The sequence below is a fragment of the Gymnogyps californianus genome, chromosome 2 (assembly GCF_018139145.2).
Source record: "Gymnogyps californianus isolate 813 chromosome 2, ASM1813914v2, whole genome shotgun sequence".
In the NCBI taxonomy this organism is placed as follows: domain Eukaryota; kingdom Metazoa; phylum Chordata; class Aves; order Accipitriformes; family Cathartidae; genus Gymnogyps; species Gymnogyps californianus.
This window is the reverse complement of record NC_059472.1, coordinates 147,656,166-147,677,090: the sequence shown is the minus strand read 5'-3', so window position 1 is coordinate 147,677,090 and position 20,925 is coordinate 147,656,166. Positions and strand designations below refer to the sequence as shown.

The 20,925-nt window shown below is 40.7% G+C and overlaps 1 protein-coding gene across 1 annotated transcript in view; it reads left to right on the top strand.

Moving 5' to 3' along the window:
- The first annotated feature begins 610 nt into the window (after positions 1 to 610).
- DNAJC1 (DnaJ heat shock protein family (Hsp40) member C1) overlaps positions 611 to 20,925 on the top strand; it is a 114,417-nt gene continuing 94,102 nt past the window's right edge. The window contains exon 1 of the mRNA XM_050891266.1: positions 611 to 769. Coding sequence (XP_050747223.1) covers positions 611 to 769 — 159 coding nt within the window. The remainder of the gene's footprint in view (positions 770 to 20,925) is intronic.

Here is a 20,925-nt window from a genome sequence, read left to right as displayed (position 1 = left end):
GGCACAGGGCCCGCTCCCGACCGCCGGGGGAGGTGTGCGCGTGTGCGTGTGTGTGGGATATTACCCTCGGGGAGTTGCCCCGGGTGAGAGGGGGCCGAGGAGGGGGCTCCGGCAGCCCCGGGGGAGGGCGAGGGCGCTGCGCGGCGCCAGGAGGCGGCGGCGGCCGGGCCGGGCGCGCGGAGAGGAGGAAGGAGGCGGCAGGAAGGGAGAGGGGGAAGGGCCGGCAGGCGGCGCGGGGCGGGGCGGGGCGGGCCGGGCGCGCGAACCCCGCCGGCCGCGCGCGGAGAGCTCGCGCCAGGGGCCCGCGCGCCGCTGCCGCTCCCTCGCGCGCCCGGCCCGCCGGCCGCGGGCACCCCCTTCGCCCTTCCCCCCGCAGCCCCTCGACTGCGCGAGCGCCAGCCGTTGCCGGGGTGCCCGACGTCACAGCCTGCGGAGGCGGCGATTGGCCAGGCGGAGAGCGCTCTCCCCCCGCCCTCCGCGGTACTCGCCGCCGGCGGGGCCGGGCCTGTCTCCTTCCCCCCTCAGAGCGGAGCCGCCGCCGGGGCGTGCGCGGCCTCAGCGGTGTCTGCCCGGCCACGTCCTCGCCACCGCTGCCACCGGGGCGGGGGTCATGGGGCGCCCGCGGCCCGCGCCGCGCCTCCGGCTGCTGCTGGCGCTGCTGGCGCTGGTGGCGCCCCGCGCCCGCGCCTGGGACAGCGGCGACCTGGAGCTCTTCGACCTGGTGGAGGAGGTGCCGCGGAACTTCTACGACTTCCTGGGGGTGCAGCAGGTGAGCGAGGGACCGGGCCCCCCGCCCGCCCGGCGCGGGCCCTGAGGCGCGCCTCCCCCGCCGCCCCCTGCCCCGGTCCCTTCCCGCAGGCACGGGCCTCGCCTGTCACCGCCGTCGCTGCCTCCGCCGAACATGGCTGGCTGGCTTCCCCTCCCCCGCCCCCCTGCGCTGCCGCCGCCCGGCTGCTCCCCGCGGCACACGGGCGCTGGGCATGCCGCCGGCACCTCGGCTTCTCGCCTGGCGCTGTCATCCGCCTCCTGCCCTGGCACGCGTGCGGCTGCCCCGCTCTGCCGCTGCAGTCCGGCACCCCCCCGTGCCCCGGCTCCCGAGGCTCAGGGCAAGGCTCCTGTCCCTTCCCCAGCCTCTTCCTTCCCTCTGCAGGGGCTCTGCTCTCCTTCAAGTACTGTTCCTTTTTTTATCCTTCTGGCCCCACCATAAATCAACCCTCCCTCTCCCACTGTACCTTTGTGTGTTCCTACTGCCTGTTGCTCTTCTGAATATATCTCTTTTTCTCCAAATGCATCTACAGCCAGACAAAAGTAGCTCGTGGGCTTCTCCCACTTCTCATACATATCCTGGGTATGGCTGTTTCTCATCTTTCTCTCATTCTCCATAGCTGCTGGTTCCTTATCTTCTTAAGATTGTGCATCACCATGTGTTGTGGCTCCTGTTTTCTCTCATGCGTGGCATGTGGTAGACTGTGACCCTTTGCCATGGTAATGGCTTGTAGATTGTTATATTTGTTTACTTTCCATGGATCTTGGTTATTGTGCATGGTTTTCAGCTCTGTTTGCTAGGCAACACTTAAGATTATCTTAAAGCATTTATTATGTACCTCCGGTTAATTTTCATGCATGTGTAGTCAAGACAGGAACTCGTGTTCCGAACACTTTTATCCCATGTTTCTTGTGTATGTTTTGGATGTGGTTGCTGTTTTCGCTGCCACTTGGCATCTTCAACTTGTATCACTTGTGACTCCCACTTGATGGCCTTCCTCATCTTTAGACGCTCTGCTCTGTGTGTGTGATCTCGCTTGATCTCTCTTCATGCATCTTCTTTTTGTCTCTTTCTTCCAGTCAGTATTCCTCTCCTCAATAATTAAATATACAATTCTTTTATAATCTGTTACTTCACCCAGAGTCCCCCAAAGACATTTTGTTCTTTGTTTGTCTCCTAGCACCTCTACATTCTGCTGAGTGACCCTGCTATTCGAATGGCTTCCCTGACAACCTTAAAGTTTATTCTGATATAGTTCCTGTAGTTTTTGAGAATAATAGAAGTATTTGCAGGTGCATTTCATTAGGGCCATGTCTACAAAGAGAGAGAAGATGTCTGCAATATGTAAGGGTCCTGTTTTGGAAACTACAGGCTGCGGTTGTTAATGGTAGTTGGGGAATTCTGAGTCAGTTTCATCTCTTTCTTTCTTTTAGTACTCCTTAAGCATCTGGTGTTAAATACTATGGAATACCATCATATATACAACATAGCAAATGCTGCTAGCCAAGTTTCACTTCCATGAGCCTAAAAATCTAGGTTTTAATTCCTCAAAGGCAATTTTAGTGTTAGATAATGTAGGGATACAAAATTTTGTTTGTTTCAATTAGTGATGTTCGGATCTGGTATGCAACTCTTTGTTATTATTTTCCACAATCCTTTTTTTCTAGGGCTGAGTCTGTACCTTGTGTGGTATGTTTAACAAAATATAATGTTACTTTTAGCAAGCAAGTGTTCTGCTAGTTCACGCTTGTACTCTACTTCTAATCGTAATGGAGAACTTGAATCACTTGTAATGTGCGAGCAGGGAGAAAGTTGGTGGAAGTGCAACACAAATGAAACAAAGTTTTGTTAGTTGTAAGTATCCGCTAGTCACTCATAATGTCATTATAGCGAAGACTTGAAGTGTAAATAGTATTAGATGCTTTGCATATGCAGAAGAATATACCTGTGAGTACAGTAATAGAGCATACAATGTTGAAGTTGAGCTTCAATAGAAATTTGTAAGCATTGGAAGATGCTGTATAGGTTTACAGGTTCTTCCACGCTGTATCCTTTGTTCCTGCTGCTTGCTCCTCCAGCTCTGACCTATACCTGAAGCTTCAAACAAGATACTGAAGCAGGGTTCTGACTTGCAGTGACTCGCTAGGTAGCTGCAGCCGTTTAAGTGACCATATGAGAAAGGTAACTGGTCTTGTAACGGGGTCAAGGGAAGTGCACAAATCTCAGGTGTGCTGTATCCTACCTTAGACATCTTAACACAAAGCTGCCTTTTATCATAATGTCTCTACATGCTGTTTGCATGTTTCTTCAGGTTTTCTGCTATTTTTTAAAACTATGTTTTAATGGAGCTTACTGATTATTTTGTATGTCACTATTGTTTTAGTTGGGATGCCTTTGACTAGAACGCTGTGATTAACTTTTTGTAGTTCTAGTGCTAGTGGTTTTATTCCATGTGCTCAGGTGTTTTTCTTGGCATTTTAGCACAAGAGGGACAGTGTCTGTGACCATGGCCTATGTGGCCGTGCCTTTGGACTGTTTCATAATCTTTCATTCATCAAAGTGTGCTTTCCCCTCCTCCCCCCCTCCATATTCCTCTTGGTGTTCATTGCCTTGTATTGTGTCCTGATAATCCCTTCTTCCTTCATGTACTTCTGGGGGAGGGAGTACTTCTCCCTTACGCAGGATGTAACTTCTGTGCCTGAGATACGGATGCTCAACCATGTTAACAGTAGTAATCAGGGCTGCCAGATTTTTTCTAAACATGTCATCTTGTGTTTTGAAAAAAATATAGGGAATGACTCCAATGCTTCCTTAAGGCATTAAAGCAGCTTAGGTTTTGATGGGAGAATTGTGGTACCAGCTGCTTGTTGAATCTCATACGCGATGTCAGAAGCTGATGTTGACCTCAACTGACAAGGTGCAGAAGGCATTGTGGGAAGTCCTGTAGCTCTCTAGCATGCTTTGATGAAGCCTTTGGCTGCTGTATTTTTCCCTGGGATTGGAGAGAAATGATGACTTTTTTGTTTTGTTGCTAGTCTATGCTTGTGGGAGTAAGGGTTTCACGTTTTGTCTTTGCAAGGGCCTTGTGGAAGCCTCCTGGTGTTGTCAGGTAGCTGTCATCCAGCACTGGCAGGGTGTTAGGTGTGAAGCTGCTGTAGTGTGTTCCAAGATCGGTGACAGAGATAGAGGATGATCTAATGGAAGCGATTTTTGTTGTGAATGTGGAATGACAGAGGAAGAGTAAGATTGTGACTGTCTTGGCTGTTAGAATAACTGTCCTTAGTGCTTGACTTCAAGGAGGAGTTGGCTGAGAAATCTACAAATGCTCACAGAATGGCCGAGGTTGGAAGGGACCTCTGGAGGTCACCTTGTCCAATCCCCAAGTGTTAGGGCTGAGCGCCTAGATTAAGAAGTATCTGATTTTTATACAAGGACACAATCTGTCTATTTGTTAATCCATCAAATCTAATGGTAACATAGCATAGATAGGCAGTTTTGCATTGTTATGTTGTAACTATTGCTGTTCTGAACAATTTGGGAATTGTTCTACCTTCCTGTTTCTTTGGTGGTTCTTAAATTGATGATGTGATTAGCTTGAATGGCTCATTTAAAACATTGCTGTTCTCGAGAAGTTTGACCTAGCAGGATGGGGAGATAAGATAACCTTTGGCTTGAGAAAAGATTACATTTCCATGTCCCCCAAGTGGTTACTGAAGAAAATAGAATCATAAACTCTTGACAGATCAGGTGTAATAATCATTTCAGTAATCACTTCAGTATAGCCAGTTTCAAACTGACAAGGGGATCAGGACCAAATAGTATTCGTCTAAAAACTCAGATGAAGCAGCAGAATTAAACCAGAGGCTATGCAGACTCAGTAATAAAATTACCCTGTTACCTGAGAATGAGAACATGCAAATGTGATGTCAACTTTCTGGAAAAATTCCAGGAAGATCTGGGGAGCTACAAGCTTGTATGGTGGATAAACAAACTGATCAAGTTAATTTTATTGTCTCTTACAGCTTTCAATAGCTGATACCTGCATAAATATGATACGCTCTGGATGAATCAACCTGACATCAGTTGAACCTGTGGATCTCCTTGCCAAAATATGCTTTTGATTGTAACTGTTTATATGGCTTCAAAGGAATTACCTGCTCCTCTACTCTTTTTGGCTTGCAGTAAGGAAGGCACTAAAGGCCTCTGAATGTCTTTTGAAATTTTGTGATATGGATCTTGGATACAAGGCATCTGATTAAGAATTTTTTAGGAAATGTTGTTTGTGAAGATGTGTTAAAATGCATGAGCTGTATTGCTAGAATTGGCCTGTGCAGAGCAGTATGTTATGTATCAGTTAGGACCAAGGAATTTCTGAATAAGGCTTTGGCTTCTACTGCTAATCAGATAAGGGAACAGGTTTGTGTTGAAAGTTCTGCTAGGCCTGTGCAGTGTATGAAAGCAAATACAGAAAGTTTTTCCAAGTACCCTTTGAGGTAGGAGAAGAGGCCCTGGGAGCTCAGGTTCCTGAGGGAGAGTTAACACATGGGTGAGGCTTGCTGGCCAACACTGTGGATAAATATATAACCCCTGAAAAATGTTGAGAGAGTTATTTTCTTCAGTATTGGCTTATGCCTTCCTTGTGGCACATGAGATTTACTTTGAACCAGGCTCTAATCCATTCACGTGGCTTTACTGTAGCGCACGAAGAGCATTGTATCCATGTCATTGCTAGACCATGGTTTTGCTAGATGATGCTGCAGCACAAAGTCAGAACTGCATGGACAGAACCTGATTTTGGTCCTGCAGCCTGTGAGACACTGGTATGTTACCAACTCCAAGAAAATGCAAGATGTGAAAACCAAGGAGTCAGATTTCTTTCGCTGCGGGAAGCCACAACCCCTCTAGATGAGCTGGATGTATTGGGCTAATAGGCTCCTTTCAAGAACACTGAAACAGAGGAGCTTTATGTACCTTGGCAAGTAGCAGGGTCTGACAGGGTTGCGTCTGTGGAATGCAGTGTTTGGTGCTGAGGAACTGGTGTCCATACTGTTTGCATTTTGGGGATTTTTTTTTTTTTGATGTTGTTGAACTAATTTCAGGCTGGCTGCATGGACTCAGTGCCCGTTTATGTTGAGGTGTGCTGGTTTTGCTCCTGGTTTTACATCTTACAGTTCAGTTCTATCCAAAAGGAATCCAGTTCATCCACTCCAGGACTGCTTCACGATACACAGTCAGTGGATACAGTAAGGAAGTTTGCTTTACATGTGCACCCCTGATCTGCACTAAAAAATTCAGGTAGATGCGCCTTTTAAGACTATAGTTTATAGTAAATGGCTGATGCTGAATTTTACCTCTTGGCATTGCCTTGTAACAACCTTACCAGTAATGAGCCCCACGACAAATTGTGTGGCTTTTATGGTATTATGAGGCATTATGGGAGACTTAAGAAAATTCTCAGTAATAGGTTTTTACGTAGTCTGTTTTATGCAAGTGTATTGACTGATGAAATGCAGTGCGTACGTCACTGCAGTTCTAAAGTTGTGAATTCATATGTTATATAAGTAAAGTTCTTGGACATAGATTTGGTAACCTGTCTTTCAGAAAGAATGGCAATCTCTGAAGCTGTCAGTGTTATACCATCTAGCACTGCCGTAGTGCTGGCTTTGAATGTGTCACTGTCCAGGAAAAAAAAAAATTAGATAAAACTATTTTTGCTGTAGAATTTTTTGGAAACTTTGAGTACACAGAGTGGTCCCCTCAAGTGGGAAGAGGCAGGTGAGGGAGAGCTGTATGAGGTCGTCTGTCTTCCCTGGCCGGCAAGGTGCACATAAGGAAGACAAGAAAGGGGAAATAAGGAAGGATAGCCCAGAAACTCAGCAGTTTGTTTCTTCTTCCCAGTGACAAGCTGGATCACGCTCCGAAGACTTATTATGGTTGCTCTTCTGACGCTTAAGGCTGTTCTCCTCCCTGCTGCTTTTTAAGGTTAACATATGCGGGTGCAGTGTTACTAAAATCATGGTGTGTGCATCATCTGCAAATGGTTTAGAGAAAACCTAGGTTGGTAATACTGCTTCAGTCTTCCAAGCTTTGGAAGTATTCGATCTAGTGATACAGAGCTTCACACGCATGCAGTTATGACATCACTTTTTCAGACGACTGTGTCAAAACTATGAGCTGTAGGCTTTTCTCGCTTTGTTTTGTAAGGTTATTTTGTCTTTGCATGACAGATAGGGTAGTCACTGTGACCTTCGAAAGTCTTGTGCCATGGAGTGACGCGGAGCCACGTAGCAGCTTAATATCTCAGTTACTCATCTTTGAGGAATCAAAGTTGTTGGGCTAGTGATTAAACATCATGTCTAATGGTCTAAGCCTGTTTCAAGATTGTTTTGTACTTCTTGTTCAAAATATATATTAAGCAGGTCCAGTAGTTTTGGAAGGCATTAGATTTTAATGCACTGTCAATCGCAACATCAGAGTTCTCAGTTGGAAAGATGACATACGTTTCAACTTTCTTGCTCCAAACTGTCAAAAATAATTAACTTCTGTAATACACAACTAGGTGATAGTAGTAGCAGACCTTTATTTGGACAGTGAGGGATCTTAGTATTTCCTGAAGCTGTACCTTTCTTTTAAGTGATGGATGAGGGAGGGGTTCTTCAAAATTGTTTTTTTGACTTTAAGAATTGGCTCCTGTTATGGCAGTTACATCCAAAAAAGCCCCCCAAAGCCCCCAAATATACTATCAACATTGAGGCAGTAATAGACTCCATTGCACTAGTTCAAACAAAAATAGCATTAGAAAATCCAGATTTGTTTCTAGTGGCTTTAGCTGTAATCTTAGTTCATTTCATAAAAGTAATTGTGTGTTTTTTCTCAGTATGTTATTGAGACATAATTCTACATCCCTTCATGGTTTTAAACTTCCTATTTGAGTCTGTTACTTATAAGTTACACATGGAAATGAGATTTCCACCAGTTCTGGAAGCTCTGCTTTTCATAAAAAATGTAAATTATTAAAATTGTGTGAAGTCATTGTTGAAACTATTCACTTGGATCCTATAGAACAAAGTTGTATCGAACTGTGGAGTAGTTTAGTTGCTCACAAGAGTCACCATAGAGAAGCACTTACGATAACTGCTCAGATTTGTGACTGAAGATGGTGCCGGATATGGATTTTCATGTCTGTGTTTTGGGGTTTTTTTGCTTTTTTTTTAAGTGCTGAACTTCAGGTAAGCTGCTGATACATATTGTAATCCATTTTGTAAGTGCCCTGACATGTATGTATAACATTCCCTGATGTTTTTGTTCACAGTTGCTGCATTTAAAAATGATTGAGACATCTAGACTTGTAAAACTTCTTCTATTTTCCATAAAAATGGGTTTTCTGTATTGTTTCCTCTTAAATTTCTGCTTGGATCTTGTCCAAGGAAATCCAGGGGTTTTTTGCTTTCATTGTTGGCTCCTTTCTTAAAGACACAAAAGTGTTTCAGAATCTACCATTGTAAGTAGTTTTAAAGACATTTACTGTTAACTTGCCCTGACAATTCATTCATATAATACTTTCCTGATTTCTTTCAGATTATATTTTTCTTCTTTCTCGCTGTGTAGAAGGACATATAGCAGTAGGAAACTACTATGTTTGGGAACCCAAGGGAACTAACAGTATGCAGAGTGCTGTGAAAAGGATAAAACAAGCAGTCTTGAATTTTTTTTTTTGTCTGCAGCAGCAATAATGTTTCAGCTCTTCCTCTCTCTACTTCCCACTTCACTAATCCTTTAAGGATGTATCCATAATAGCTTGATCTTTAAATTGCAGAAATAAAAAATGGGCTATTTTTCTTCCTGGAAGTTCTGTGTTTGACCTGTAATTCATTGAAGGGATTGACCAATTTCTTGGTGAGGAATGGTCTGTAACCTGTGCTGGTAGCCTCTGGTGCTTACACAAGGCTGTATGTTTTATGCTTGTTTCAAATTAATCTCTGCTGAAGTTCTTGTGTATGTGCCTATGTTGGTATCTAAAACAGCCACATAATTAATCTAACATACAGTTTTGTAAATGACTTCCCAGTGGGCTTTTTACTACTTTACTGCTGTGGATTGTGGTCATTGTGTTTGTCTGTAAAGCTGTGTAAAGAAAAATCTTAGAGGCAGCCTTAATTTCATTCTGTTGAATGATAAACCTTTTATGCTCCATGTAGAGTCATTTTACAATTAAGATTAACACAGTTTTCTAATCAGATCTAGAGAAAACTATAGCTTTAAGGGAGATTTTTAGAGGTATCTATGGTGCTATTTTAACTTTAAGTACTTGGTAAAATTTAAAAAATAAAATGAAAATTCAGCATATAAAATGTTCCTTAGTTGGGTTGGTGCTCCTTGTGTTCTTAGCAGAGCCAGTAACAAAGAGCCTGGGGTGCTGTTGCGCAGCTGAGCCAGTAAGAACGAGAGTATAAGTGATAACAAAGGGTTTTTCATCTATAAGAATAGGTCTGATATTAAAATGAATAAAAGGAGGAAATTAATGTATATCTGAAATGTTTTGGTTTTCCACAGCATCCTAGTGGGCTAACAAAATTCATGTGGCATAAGAAAACCTGCAGTTTTGCTTTTGATTTGCTTGTTAGTGTTCGTGCTTTTGCTTAGCCGTATGCTGTGCCTGTTAAAAGTTTGCTTCTCTCAATTTTGGGTTCCTAAACAGTAGTTGTTGTTTTTTTTTTTTTCCCTGCAGCCTAAAATTGTTCTTTTTCCCTAAATTATGAGGAGGTTTGGGGTTTCTGAGTTTCTGTTGCTTCTTGTTTGTTTGTCTGTCAGCCTTGTTTGGATGTTCCTAGCTCTGTGTAAAAGTGATTTGTAAACAATATTATGTATGTGGCAATGTGGTGTACATGTGGTGTATGTTACAGTTATGCAAACAATAACACAGTTTGAATGTAACACTTTAAAGCAGGATCATGTATTACTGGGCTCTCATCTGCTGGATTGCTTAAGTGCAGATTTCTGAAATGACCTGACTCGCAGGCCTTACAAACTGTTCTTCTTTATGTCAAACAAAAGCAGTGGAATGAGAAGAGAATTCATAAGCAGTCCCTCATCTCTGGTAGATTGGAAATTCTTCCTTCTCAGTGTTCATCTGGAAAACTTGCGGAGAAGACCAGAAGATGCATAGGAGCTGTTGAAATAAAGTCACTCTGCAGTCTTTCTCTGACTGAAGAGAGAAGGAAGAACTAGGGGAGTCTTGCTTTTATACATGGGCTGTAATTCTGAAATGCTGCTGTCTCCAACACTGCAAAGTGCTTTTGCTTGTTGAAGGAAGCATTCAGCGCTGATGAGGACATGAGAAGGCTGTGAAGTAGCCTTATTGCGCTGATTTGGGGTGAATAGCTTCTCCTTTAAGGGGCAGTAATTGTTTTTACCTACCCCTGAAAATATTGCGAATTATTCTGTAGTCTGATCAATGTTTTATTAAATCTCAAACTGATTTAGACTAGCTTTTATATTTAATCACCATTTCATAGTCAGTGATTCCTATAGTGTTCTTTTATGGGATATAAATGCTGTGATGGGAGAGCAGAAGAGCTGTATGCCATTCAATTTTGTGACAGTTTACAATCATATTAGTAATTGCTTTACTGGACATTGTGTCTAACAGTGGCTACTATAATGTTACAGTAGAAAAAAAAAATCTGTAAAATTTCATCCTATGTGGAAGCCTCTTCCCATTTCCTATTAGGAATTATTTAAAGTCTTATTCAATGGAAGGAAATTTTATTCCATTCAAGCACTTCTTTCAGTTGATTAAAAGTTTGAAATAAATGTGTTTTCCAACCTGAGTCTTCTTATCTGTTGAATAGAAAGTGTTTCTTCAGTCAATTTGTAACCTGTGTGGTTTGTAGTTTCTGTTCTACTGAATGTTTTCCTCTTTCTATTTCTGCTCCAGTAGCTTTTCAACACTACAAGCTAACCCAGCAACATTCAAATCAAAATAGTGAATTCAAATGTTAGACTGTATATGTTGAGAATAGTATTTCAACAGTTGAAATACAGATTGAGGGTACCAGCCAGTCAGTTGTCTCTTACAACGGTGAAAGAACAAACCTCTTTTGTACAAAAGGTATGTACTATATTTAAAAATCAGGTATAACTGACTTACATACATGTTCAGTTACATAGTACAGAGTTCCCATGCTGGAGTGCACCAGTAGTCCATTTAGTAAATCTTTTTGGTCTTTGTGGTTTTTGGTTGAGTAATACTAGGTGCTTAACCAGACAGCTATGTTCATTCTGGGGGGAGGGGAAAAAAAAAAATCCAATCCTCTGCTGGACAGATAGAGACTAACCTTTCAATGAGTTACTGACTAATTTCCTCAGTCATGATGATTTATGCCTTTCACACACTTACACTTACCTTTCTTACCTACAAATGGATATGATTTATAGACACCTTAATTTTCTGGTGGAGGTGCAGACTGCTGGTTAGTGAACTTAGATTTAAGGACAATAGCTGAAGTAGATCACTCACTCACTGGTTTCCAGGGCCCTATGATTCATTGGTTGAAAATCACTATCTATCTCTGTGTAGTCAGATATTCTTTTGATCACTGTCACTGTGCAGTTAGATATTCTTTTGGTGACTAGAGATACCTACTCCTGCTTTCTTTTTAAGTTGTTATTTTTTCCTCAGTGGTATCATGTAGTATGGCTTCTGAAGAGGATTTATTTTTTGCATAAACATGTATCAGTTAAGAAATAATGTGATTTTTTTTTTAATGTTATTTGCAATTGAGAGTACTAAACACCCTTGCCTTGTCTTGATTGCAAATGTTTAATAATAGTCTAGTATTATGTCTCAAGCAATGGATCCTGGTGCCTGTGAGGGCCTGTTTCCACTCCCTAGTTGTCTTGGTCTCCAGTTAGGGCACCCCTCCATGTCATCCATAAGCTCCTTGGATGCCTTCAAGGGGTGCTGGATGCTGTCAATGTGCTCTGGTTGGTTTCCACCCTGATTTCTTATTAGTTATATACTTCTGTGTAACCCTTGCACATTCTTAAATAGAAATAATAAAGCCAGTGGCAATAGATGGTGTTACTTGGGGAGAGCATGTGAACCTCGCCATGTTTTGCAGTCCATTTGCCCCCTGTACCTCTCAGCCTCCACAGTTTTTGATCAGTAATGTTAAAAGGTGCATTCCTGGTGGTGCCTTTCAGTCAGCTGGTGCTGTACAGTGGGTTTGGAGAACTGTCAGCAATGTGTCTTGGCTCGCTTAATGATTTGTAATTGCCAGCTCCAAGTTCTGCTCTGTGTAGGCATGGTTTGTTTTAAGGCGACAGTCTTACCTATGCTGAATTTTATCTCTCACTTTTTTGCCAGATTACTTGGTTTGGCATTCCCTTGCTAGTGTCTGGTATCTACCCAAAATGTATAGTGTCACCTATGAACTGTGAGATTTCACTGCATGCTCTACTCTTCAGGTTGTCATTGAAAGTGCTGAATAAAGCCAGTCCCAGCACCAATCCCCCAGCAGGAGACCTTTCAGCTGCCTCTTCTCTGCCCTGAAAACTGGCCATTAAACCTTGCTTTTTGTATCCTGTTCATTAATTTTCTATTTGTGAGACTCTTTCCTCCCATCCTGTGGCAAGTTAGTTTCTTTGATAACCTTTGATGTGGAACCTTGTCAAAAGCTTTTTCAAAATTGGACTGTACTGTGTCTGCTGGACCTCCTCTCTATCCCTACTGATGCAGTCCAATGACTTGAATGGGTTGGTGAGGCAGGGTTTCTCTTTGCAGAAGCCATGCAACATCTTTTCCAACAGGCCATGTTTATCCCTGTCTACAGTGACTTTTATTTTTATAGCCCCTACTGCCTTTAGTGAGGATGGATGACAAACTTTCTGGTCTGTAATTCCCAGGATCTGTTTGTTTGTTTGTTTGTTTGTTTTGTGTGGATGGGAATCACATTGGCAGCCTGCCAGGTTCCTGGTGGCAGTGTTTTGTAGTACAGGGTTACCTTCCTCACCTGCAGGTCTGCAGCTTTGTATATAAATTTCATTCAGCAATTTTGGGTGAAAGCCATGGTCCTGGTGACTTCTTAGCATCTAATTTGTCTGTTTGGACATCTGTATAATATACAGATAATAAATATACATCTGTATATTTATTTCAAGTTGAATTAGCTTCTCTTGACCTGTCTACTGCAAAGAATGCATTTGTGGGAATCTCTTGAACATCTCCAACAGGAAAGACTCATTAAATAAATTATTAAATTGCATGGCTGTAGCTTTATTCCTGAATGAAACTTTTCATAGTTTCATCATCAAGCAGTCTGTACCTAGGATCCTGCTTTTGATTACATTTCAAGAAATAAAAGGGTTTTGAAAATCAAATAAATTGCCACTCTAGTTTGCTTGGACAAATACAAAAGTCTTTATTAACAAGTTAGAAAGAAGTAGTCAACACGTTTTTTTAGCGATACATTCCATGAATTCCACTGGAACTGCAACAAAATCCACCATGTTGCTGTTGTAGTTATTGATCATTAGAAGGAAGAATAGCTGCTGTTATGCAGTTTTCCTGTTCTGCTAACTGCTACACATGTATGATTAAGCACATTTTCTTAGGAGCTCAGGCCTTTAACTGAGATATCCGGAAGGAGTTCAGGAATATATCATCTGCTTCTGGTCACTTTGCTTTAGTAACTAGCATTAACTCTGTAATGTCTCAGTCTTGGACAATAGTTCTCTTTTCAGAAGGTAAAATGGAGGGCTTGGGTTTGTATTACTACTTGAGTTAAGACTTAAGCAGAGTTGGTTTGTGTTTTTCCCCCACTTTTGACTTAGGGTTCCTTTATACTGTAGTAATTCTGTGGATTTATTAATTCCCCAGCAAGGTTCTTACTGTGATGTACTTAAGTTTATTGTTTTGGAATCAATGAGATTATTTTACTCTAGTTATCCTAATCTTGATGGTACCACTTACTAGCAATGTCTTTGCTTACTCCTATTGGTTTAAGCAAGACTTTGGTATTGCTTTGTTTCAGTTATATAAATCACTGTGAAAACTTCAATTTTTATGTTTTCTATCGAATGCTAACATGACAGGGTTTTATGAAATGCCCTCAGTTCTAGAAGTTTTTAAAAGATAGAAACTTGCCAAAATAAATTTTGCAGCAGGGAACTTGTTTGAAAGGCAGGAACTTTAAGTGATCATACTAAAGCTAAAAGTTGTATTGAATAAAATGTATTGGATTTTAAGGTTTTAGTACAGTTCTTTAGTGTACCATCAGTTTTCTTTTTCTGCTAAATAGAGTTGATCTGTTTATTGTTCAGGGACCTGATAAACTCATACTTCTAGGTACCATCTAATGTAATTAAACCCTATATCTAATCCTAGCCACTGCTTCCATGCTGTGCACGCGCCTTGACTAACGTCAAGAGATGTGAATTTACGGTAGACTTGGATCTTTGCTAACATCTACATATCTGAAGTGATGCACTGAGAAATCAAGTTTGAGAATGCAAAGAAACAGTAACTACAAAAAAAGTATGGGGTAATGAAAGACTAAATCAGACTGCATTTTCTGGGAAGTCTAGTTTTGTAGGTACGATGTATTGGGTGCAGAGTTCAGATGGACAATTTCATAGGAGAGGTGTTGGTGGTGAATATTTCCTATTTTGAGCTACCTTAGCAGTTGGACCTCAGATTGTCCCGTGAAGGCTCGGATTTGTCATAGTGCAACAGCAAATTGCAATATATAGGTGCAATTAGACATTATTTAGTGTTGCAGCTGATTTTTTTTATCACACATGTCTTAGCTTTATCTTGATTTTTGCGTAAAACTATAATGTTTAATTCTATCACTCTCTGAAGATGTAGGTTTGAGTAGACTGTTTTTAAGTCCAAAATGTTTAGGTAATATTACATTCTCCCTATAAAAGGGATAGAGTTAGAGAGAAATGGACTTGAAGTAAAAATCATACCCTAACAATAGAGAACTTCAACCTTGATATTACACTTCCTATTTTAAACCATGATGTTTTAAAGTTTTCAGTACAAAACATTTCTTTGCAGTCATTTTGTAGTATTTGAAGTCTAGAAAATAAATTGGGGCACTATTTTTGTTTAAAAAGTGCTCTTGCATAGATTGCCATTTTACATTGCAGAATGTCAACTTCTCTTGTAAATGTATTTGTGAATATAAACACTGCTTAACATTGAATATGGATATACATATTTTCTTTCTAAGATATAATTTCATTTGTCTTCTATGTGTTTGCCTTCCTCAAAGTTCAGATTTAAAAAAAAAAAAATTTAAAGAAAACTTGTCTGCTACTTAGAGAACTGTTAACAGGGGCATAGTGTCTTCTTAAATTTCTGACCTAAAGAAAGCCGAAGGGTGTAAAATGTGAGTTTCTTCACTTCTGGAATATGTAAGATGCATTCCCATAGCTTCTGTGCTCTTTTCTAACAGATTAACTCGAAGACACTGTCATTGAATTAGCGGTATCCCATTATTATCAGGGTATTGGTTATCCTGTCTGCTGTCATGAGATATGAGAGCCTTACATGACAGCTGGTTAGACGTGATCAGATTGATACTATGGCCAGGAAAGACAGTACTGGACGAGGCTGGCTTCTGAAATTGATTTCTCAGTCAAGACAGAATTGTATCTTGATCAGGTATTCAATATTTTGCAGTCCAGCTAAGACAAATATACAGAGTATTTCCCATTCCAGCTGCAAGAGTAGAACTTGCTATTAGCATAAAACCCAACATACCCCCAACTTGCACAAGGGTTGCTTGTGGAGTCCCAGACTGTTTGGCTGCAAGCCTTCAAGAAGTACGTATATTGCAGTTATTTCCATTCTTCACCTGAGTATCAGATTCACAGGACAATTTAGTAAGATAATTATTTTGGTTATTCTTAAGGGGTGGCTTGCTCAAGCAGAGGTGCCTTTTGGACTCTTCATTGGTAGGGGGTGGTAGATAAAAAAAATCCACACACAAAAAAACCCGCCACCCCCCCCAAAAATTTCTGTTAATGGATTTAGGCATGAAGGTAAGAATGTCTAAAGGGATGGTATCTGGTATAAGTTGGCAAAGCTAGAAAATAACGATTAAACTCTCGTGGTAAATCTTGTCCTTTTGTCCAGTTATATAATGAAACCAGTATGCCATTTAAAGATGAGATGGTATGAGACCTGAAGTGGTGGTCAAAAGAAGGAGGAAAGACTCCCTGAAGGACGTTGATCACTCAGATACCCTAAGAATAAAACATGAAAGTAAACCAGGGTGTTGTGAAATGTGGGAATTAGCTGATTTCCCCCCTGCACCCCCTAATATTTGCTGGTTTTTTTGTGTGACTAAATTAATATACAAGTTGCTAATTTCCATGCTAGGCTATGGTAAGAGTATTTGAGAGAATTGTTCAGTCTAGAAAATGCTGTTCTAACTCTCAGCCCAATGCTTGTGCTCTGGGATCTATTGAACGTCAGTAGTCACAGACTCATACACTGGCAGTAGGCACCTTGAAAACAGGACTCATTTTCACAAGGCTCTGTCTTGCAATGACTTGGTTAAGGAAAAACATCATTACAAGAGGTGAAAAAATACTCTAGATGAGTTATACTAGTGTAAAATCTATCACTTAGTCAAGTGAGATACAGTGTGGGATAGCACTTTTCTGAGTCCCAACACGCTGGCGAGAGGAAGGAAAACAGGAGGATCTAGTGGAGCCAGCATGTGCTTGGAATGGCAGGTTACTCCGGGGAAATTTCTTACAGTCACTCTTGCCAATTGCCTAACAGGCTTCAGCTCTTCTGTATTAAATTTTTAAGGTAAATATTGAATTGGTGATTTTTAGCAAGAATTATTGCATGTGCTCTGGTATAAATGTTCCACAATTGTGTTTCGTTTCAAGCATCAGTAATCTGGAAAATGTACTGCAGTTGCTAATATAGCCCAAGGAAAGGAGCCAATCTTCAAAAGAATCATTGCTGATCTTTTGATGACATTTTAAGTTGCATCTTGCTTATTATGCTGTCCTTCGATTTCTGTTTAAGTTAGACCTTGGTAGTTTTATTTGCATAGAGTATGAAAGCCTACCCCATTTTCTGACAAAGCCGGGTCCAGACAACGTTTCGGATGAATTGATCTTTAATTTCTAGGCCATAGCCTTCCTTCTAGAGTCCCAGTGATATTCCCATCTTGACAAAGGAGGGCAAAGGCAGGTTTCCTGCCAGCTACTACTAGAATAAACACCTGTAGCCCAAAAAAGGAAGCAGATGCTTGCCATAGACTTCCTGCATATTTTTAGTTGCTCTTCGTTATTTCCTTTACCCAGAAAAGATGCAAACAAATGCTCAAAATGAATGACCTATGCTGATTTTTTTTCCTCTTCAGTGTCGTCATTCCTCTCTAGACTTCATAGCAGATCTGTTTAGACCTGCCTACCAGGGCTTCATTTTCTAGATTAATATTTGCCAACAGGTTTACAGTTTTCACTAGCCATTAGCTCACTGGGCATCATGGAGACTTTTTTTTTTACTTTTTCCCCCCAAACTAAATCCCTGTCTTCAAACTGTCAATCCTAGAATAAGGATGGAGAACGAGACAGTTATCTAAATGGCTTCTTGTTCTTTGCTATGCCTAAAGCTTTATTTTTCACCAAGACGGCATTGTTGGTGGGACTGCACTGAGTGTTTTTCTTTAATGAGGGCAGTATATAGGGTCCCTGGTGGCCACAGCTGAGAATTGCTGAGCTGACTGTGATGCCTGAGTATTGTTAGGGCTTTGTAAATACATCTTGGGAACCTTCTGCATTGCAGTTCACAGTGATTGTCCATACAGCCCCTGGAGCTAATAATTATTCTCTCTTCTTTGATGACACTTTCCGTGGCTTTTGTACTAGGTTTTTTTGCTGTTCTAATTTTCAGAGGCTGAAAGAGTGAACAGTCTGACAGTCCTCTCTGTCCTGCTTGAGTATGTACTGTACTTTGTTTTCTAATTCCTCTTTTTCCTTCTTTGTTCCCTCGTTAAGAACTATAGTTATCAATCAGGGATACTACCCAGGGATATCTGTAACTTTTAAAGCACCCTTTCTCTGGTTACTTTTTCTTATCAGTGTATTTGATACATCCTTTTGAGAGATCTGCAATCAGCTTGAACTACATGTAATCATGTTCAGAAAGATAAACTAAGGAATTTTTTTTTTTTTTTTTTTTTAAATCTCCAATGTCTTCTACTTCTGTTTGTCACTCTTAATCTTGGAGGTCATCTTTTCTCTTTATTGTGTGGTTGGTTTGTTTGTTTTTAAATGTATTCCTGCTGCCATCATTTTACTGTGGCTTTCACTGCTCATCATAAATTCAGTCCTTTCGTTCAGCTGAGGAGCTAAAGTGGTTGTATGCACCCTGGTTAACTTACATTTCAATTACTTCAGGAACAGCCTCTTTGTCTAATCCCTATGCTTTCTGTAACTAAAATGACTGTCTAAAACTGATTTTGGCTTTTCAGTTGGACCTCGAGATTGAATTGCCAAGCAACAGGCAGTGTTGCCTTGAGTTTAAAGCTGCATGTGGCTTTAGGCTGCATGTTACAGTCCCTCTGCATATTCCCTTTTTTTATTCTTGCCTTTTTCTTTGATCCTCACATACTTTAGTTGTTGTTGTTGGTTTTTTGTTTGTGGTTGCATTTTTTTTCTTTGCTTGTTCACTGATTTCTAGGCCCTTTCTGTTCAGTTTTTGGTCTCTTGTTACTCATGTCATTTCTGAAGATCCATTTTTATTTCTGCATGTCAGTATCAGTCCTATTCTTCCTGTCCCAGCACTGCAGAAGAAATAATTGTCCTAAATTTCATCATATATACTTTTATTATTTGTGGCTTTCTTGAGTCATTCTCGAACAAATATTTGATGCAGTCTCAATTTCAATATGTAGGTGTTATACCAATGATTATTTTGAAGGAGGATTTTTCGCAAGTTTGAAAATTGCAAAGTGTCTTTGGATGAGCAGGCTGGATTCCAGGGCCAAGCAAACACAGAAGTCAGATCTTTCAGACTGACCTTTTCCAGCTGGAAAGTTTGGCTGTCTGGAGGTGCTTTCCCAATGGCAAAGTTTTAGCAGAGTGCTTTGTGTGAGCCTGCTTTTCAGCAGAGAGCTGGCTCTGCTCAGTTAGAAGTAGGTAAGCGGCCACCCAGTACTTCCACGGCGCAGATTTAATCTGTGGACTGTAGACACAGGATTTGACAGTAGTAGTTCAATAGTTCTTTCCTTACCAATGAAGCATTGATAAGGCATAAAATACCTCTGATATAGAGAATATTATTTTTTTCTGTTCATTTTAATCTGATAACTATTCCTTTTTCCATTTTTAAATTTCTGTAACAGAAGTTGAATTCTTAAGCTCCATTGCATGTGCTAGTCACTATTCTGTCTAACAGGACAACACCAAGAAGTCTTTGTACTTTATCTTCTGCCATGGACAAAATACCCAATTGGAATAACTGGTGAAGAGAAAGTATAGTGAAATAAGATTGTGTGCATGGAAGAGCAGATGGAAGCAGTTAATGCAATTTCACTGTATGTATGCGAAGAGGTTTATTTTAGAAGTATTCCTAGTCATGGTGAAGACCTTGTGGGATTTCTGTAATTTGAAGCATTGTATGTGGGAGTGATGTGCGATTGTGGGAGTAGTTGTACCATAAGTCACTCAAGGGGTTGAAATTGAAGTAATCAAGGTCTTGCAGCCTGGCTCCATTCTGCTGTTACTTTATTAGTTCTTTTTCCTATTTATTTGATCTAGACAAACCCTCCCAGTTTTTTGGTGTGTTGTGTGCTTGTTTCCCAGTAGGTCACTTTTGATTGTAGAGCATTAAGACTTCTCCTGACATAACAAATGTCCACAGTTGATTACAGCTGTGGAGCACAAAGGGAGAGACTGACATAGCTGCATATTTGCTGCATTAGACACTGCTGAAGAGATGGGCTGCTGTTTCGCCCTTTCTTTTGAGATACTGCCAATAGGCAACACTAAGTCTGAGAAGACGTTTGTGCTATTCCTTCTAATTATGTTATGGAATTCCTCCTAATTGCCAAATTCAATATTTTTGAAGTGTTAAGTGTTACATATATTATTGCTTAAAAATTCTTTTATTGTGATGCCTTTTTGTTCTAAATATAATGTTGGGGAATATGGATGTGGATTTTTATTCTGTGCAATTTGAAGTAAAAATGAACCTTACAAAAAGAGATTTGAAACCATTGCTGAATTTATTGCGTGAGGCTTCATAGTGCTCTGGAGTAGGTATGCCAGAACTTCAGTGAAAAGAACCATAAAGATTTTCAATATTCAGTATTTACAGTTGTCTCTATACTATACTGATCATTTAATCTGATTATTGAGATTTTACATTTTTAAGTTCAGTTTTGGTTTCTTACCACTTGATGGCAGTGAAGGAGCTAGTGTTGCCAGGCAAAGGTTCAGGGCAAGAACCCATTATGAATAACAAAAGAGGAGGTACAAAGGAAACCTCTGACATTTAATATTGTTCACATTTCTAGGTGATATTACATATACCACAAATGACAGTAGAGGAAGAAAAGCCTCTAGATGGAGCTTCAGTACTTCCAATGGGGGAGAGATTTTTATACTCAAGTGGTTTGCTCCTATTTATAATAATTACTTCAAACAACAACTTTCCCATTTAGGAATGGAGTGATACCAGACATAATCAATAAGTAATATCAGTGCTTCTGCTATTATAAACATACTATACTTCTTGAACAGCATGCAATTCCGACATTTTTCTCACACCTTCTGTTCAAATCCTTCAGCCTCTCAACATTCTTAGGAATTCTCAGGTATTGTTAGATATATGCGACATAGATTAAGGATCAGCATAATTATTCAAGCTTTTTTAAAAAATAAATAAATAATGGTTTTACTGGTGGACCAAAAAGAGAAACTTGAAAAATACTGTTCAAATTGGAAACTGCCCTGCAGTATTTACTGTTTTGCATGGTCTAGTCCCAGTGAAGAAGTGTTTGTTGTAACATTAAATATTACAATGCACGGACGTGTGTTTGAGGCACTTTATTAGTGAAGGTTCTTTTGCACTTCCTACACCCATGTACACCTCTTGCCAAGCTGGTATGGGGAAATGA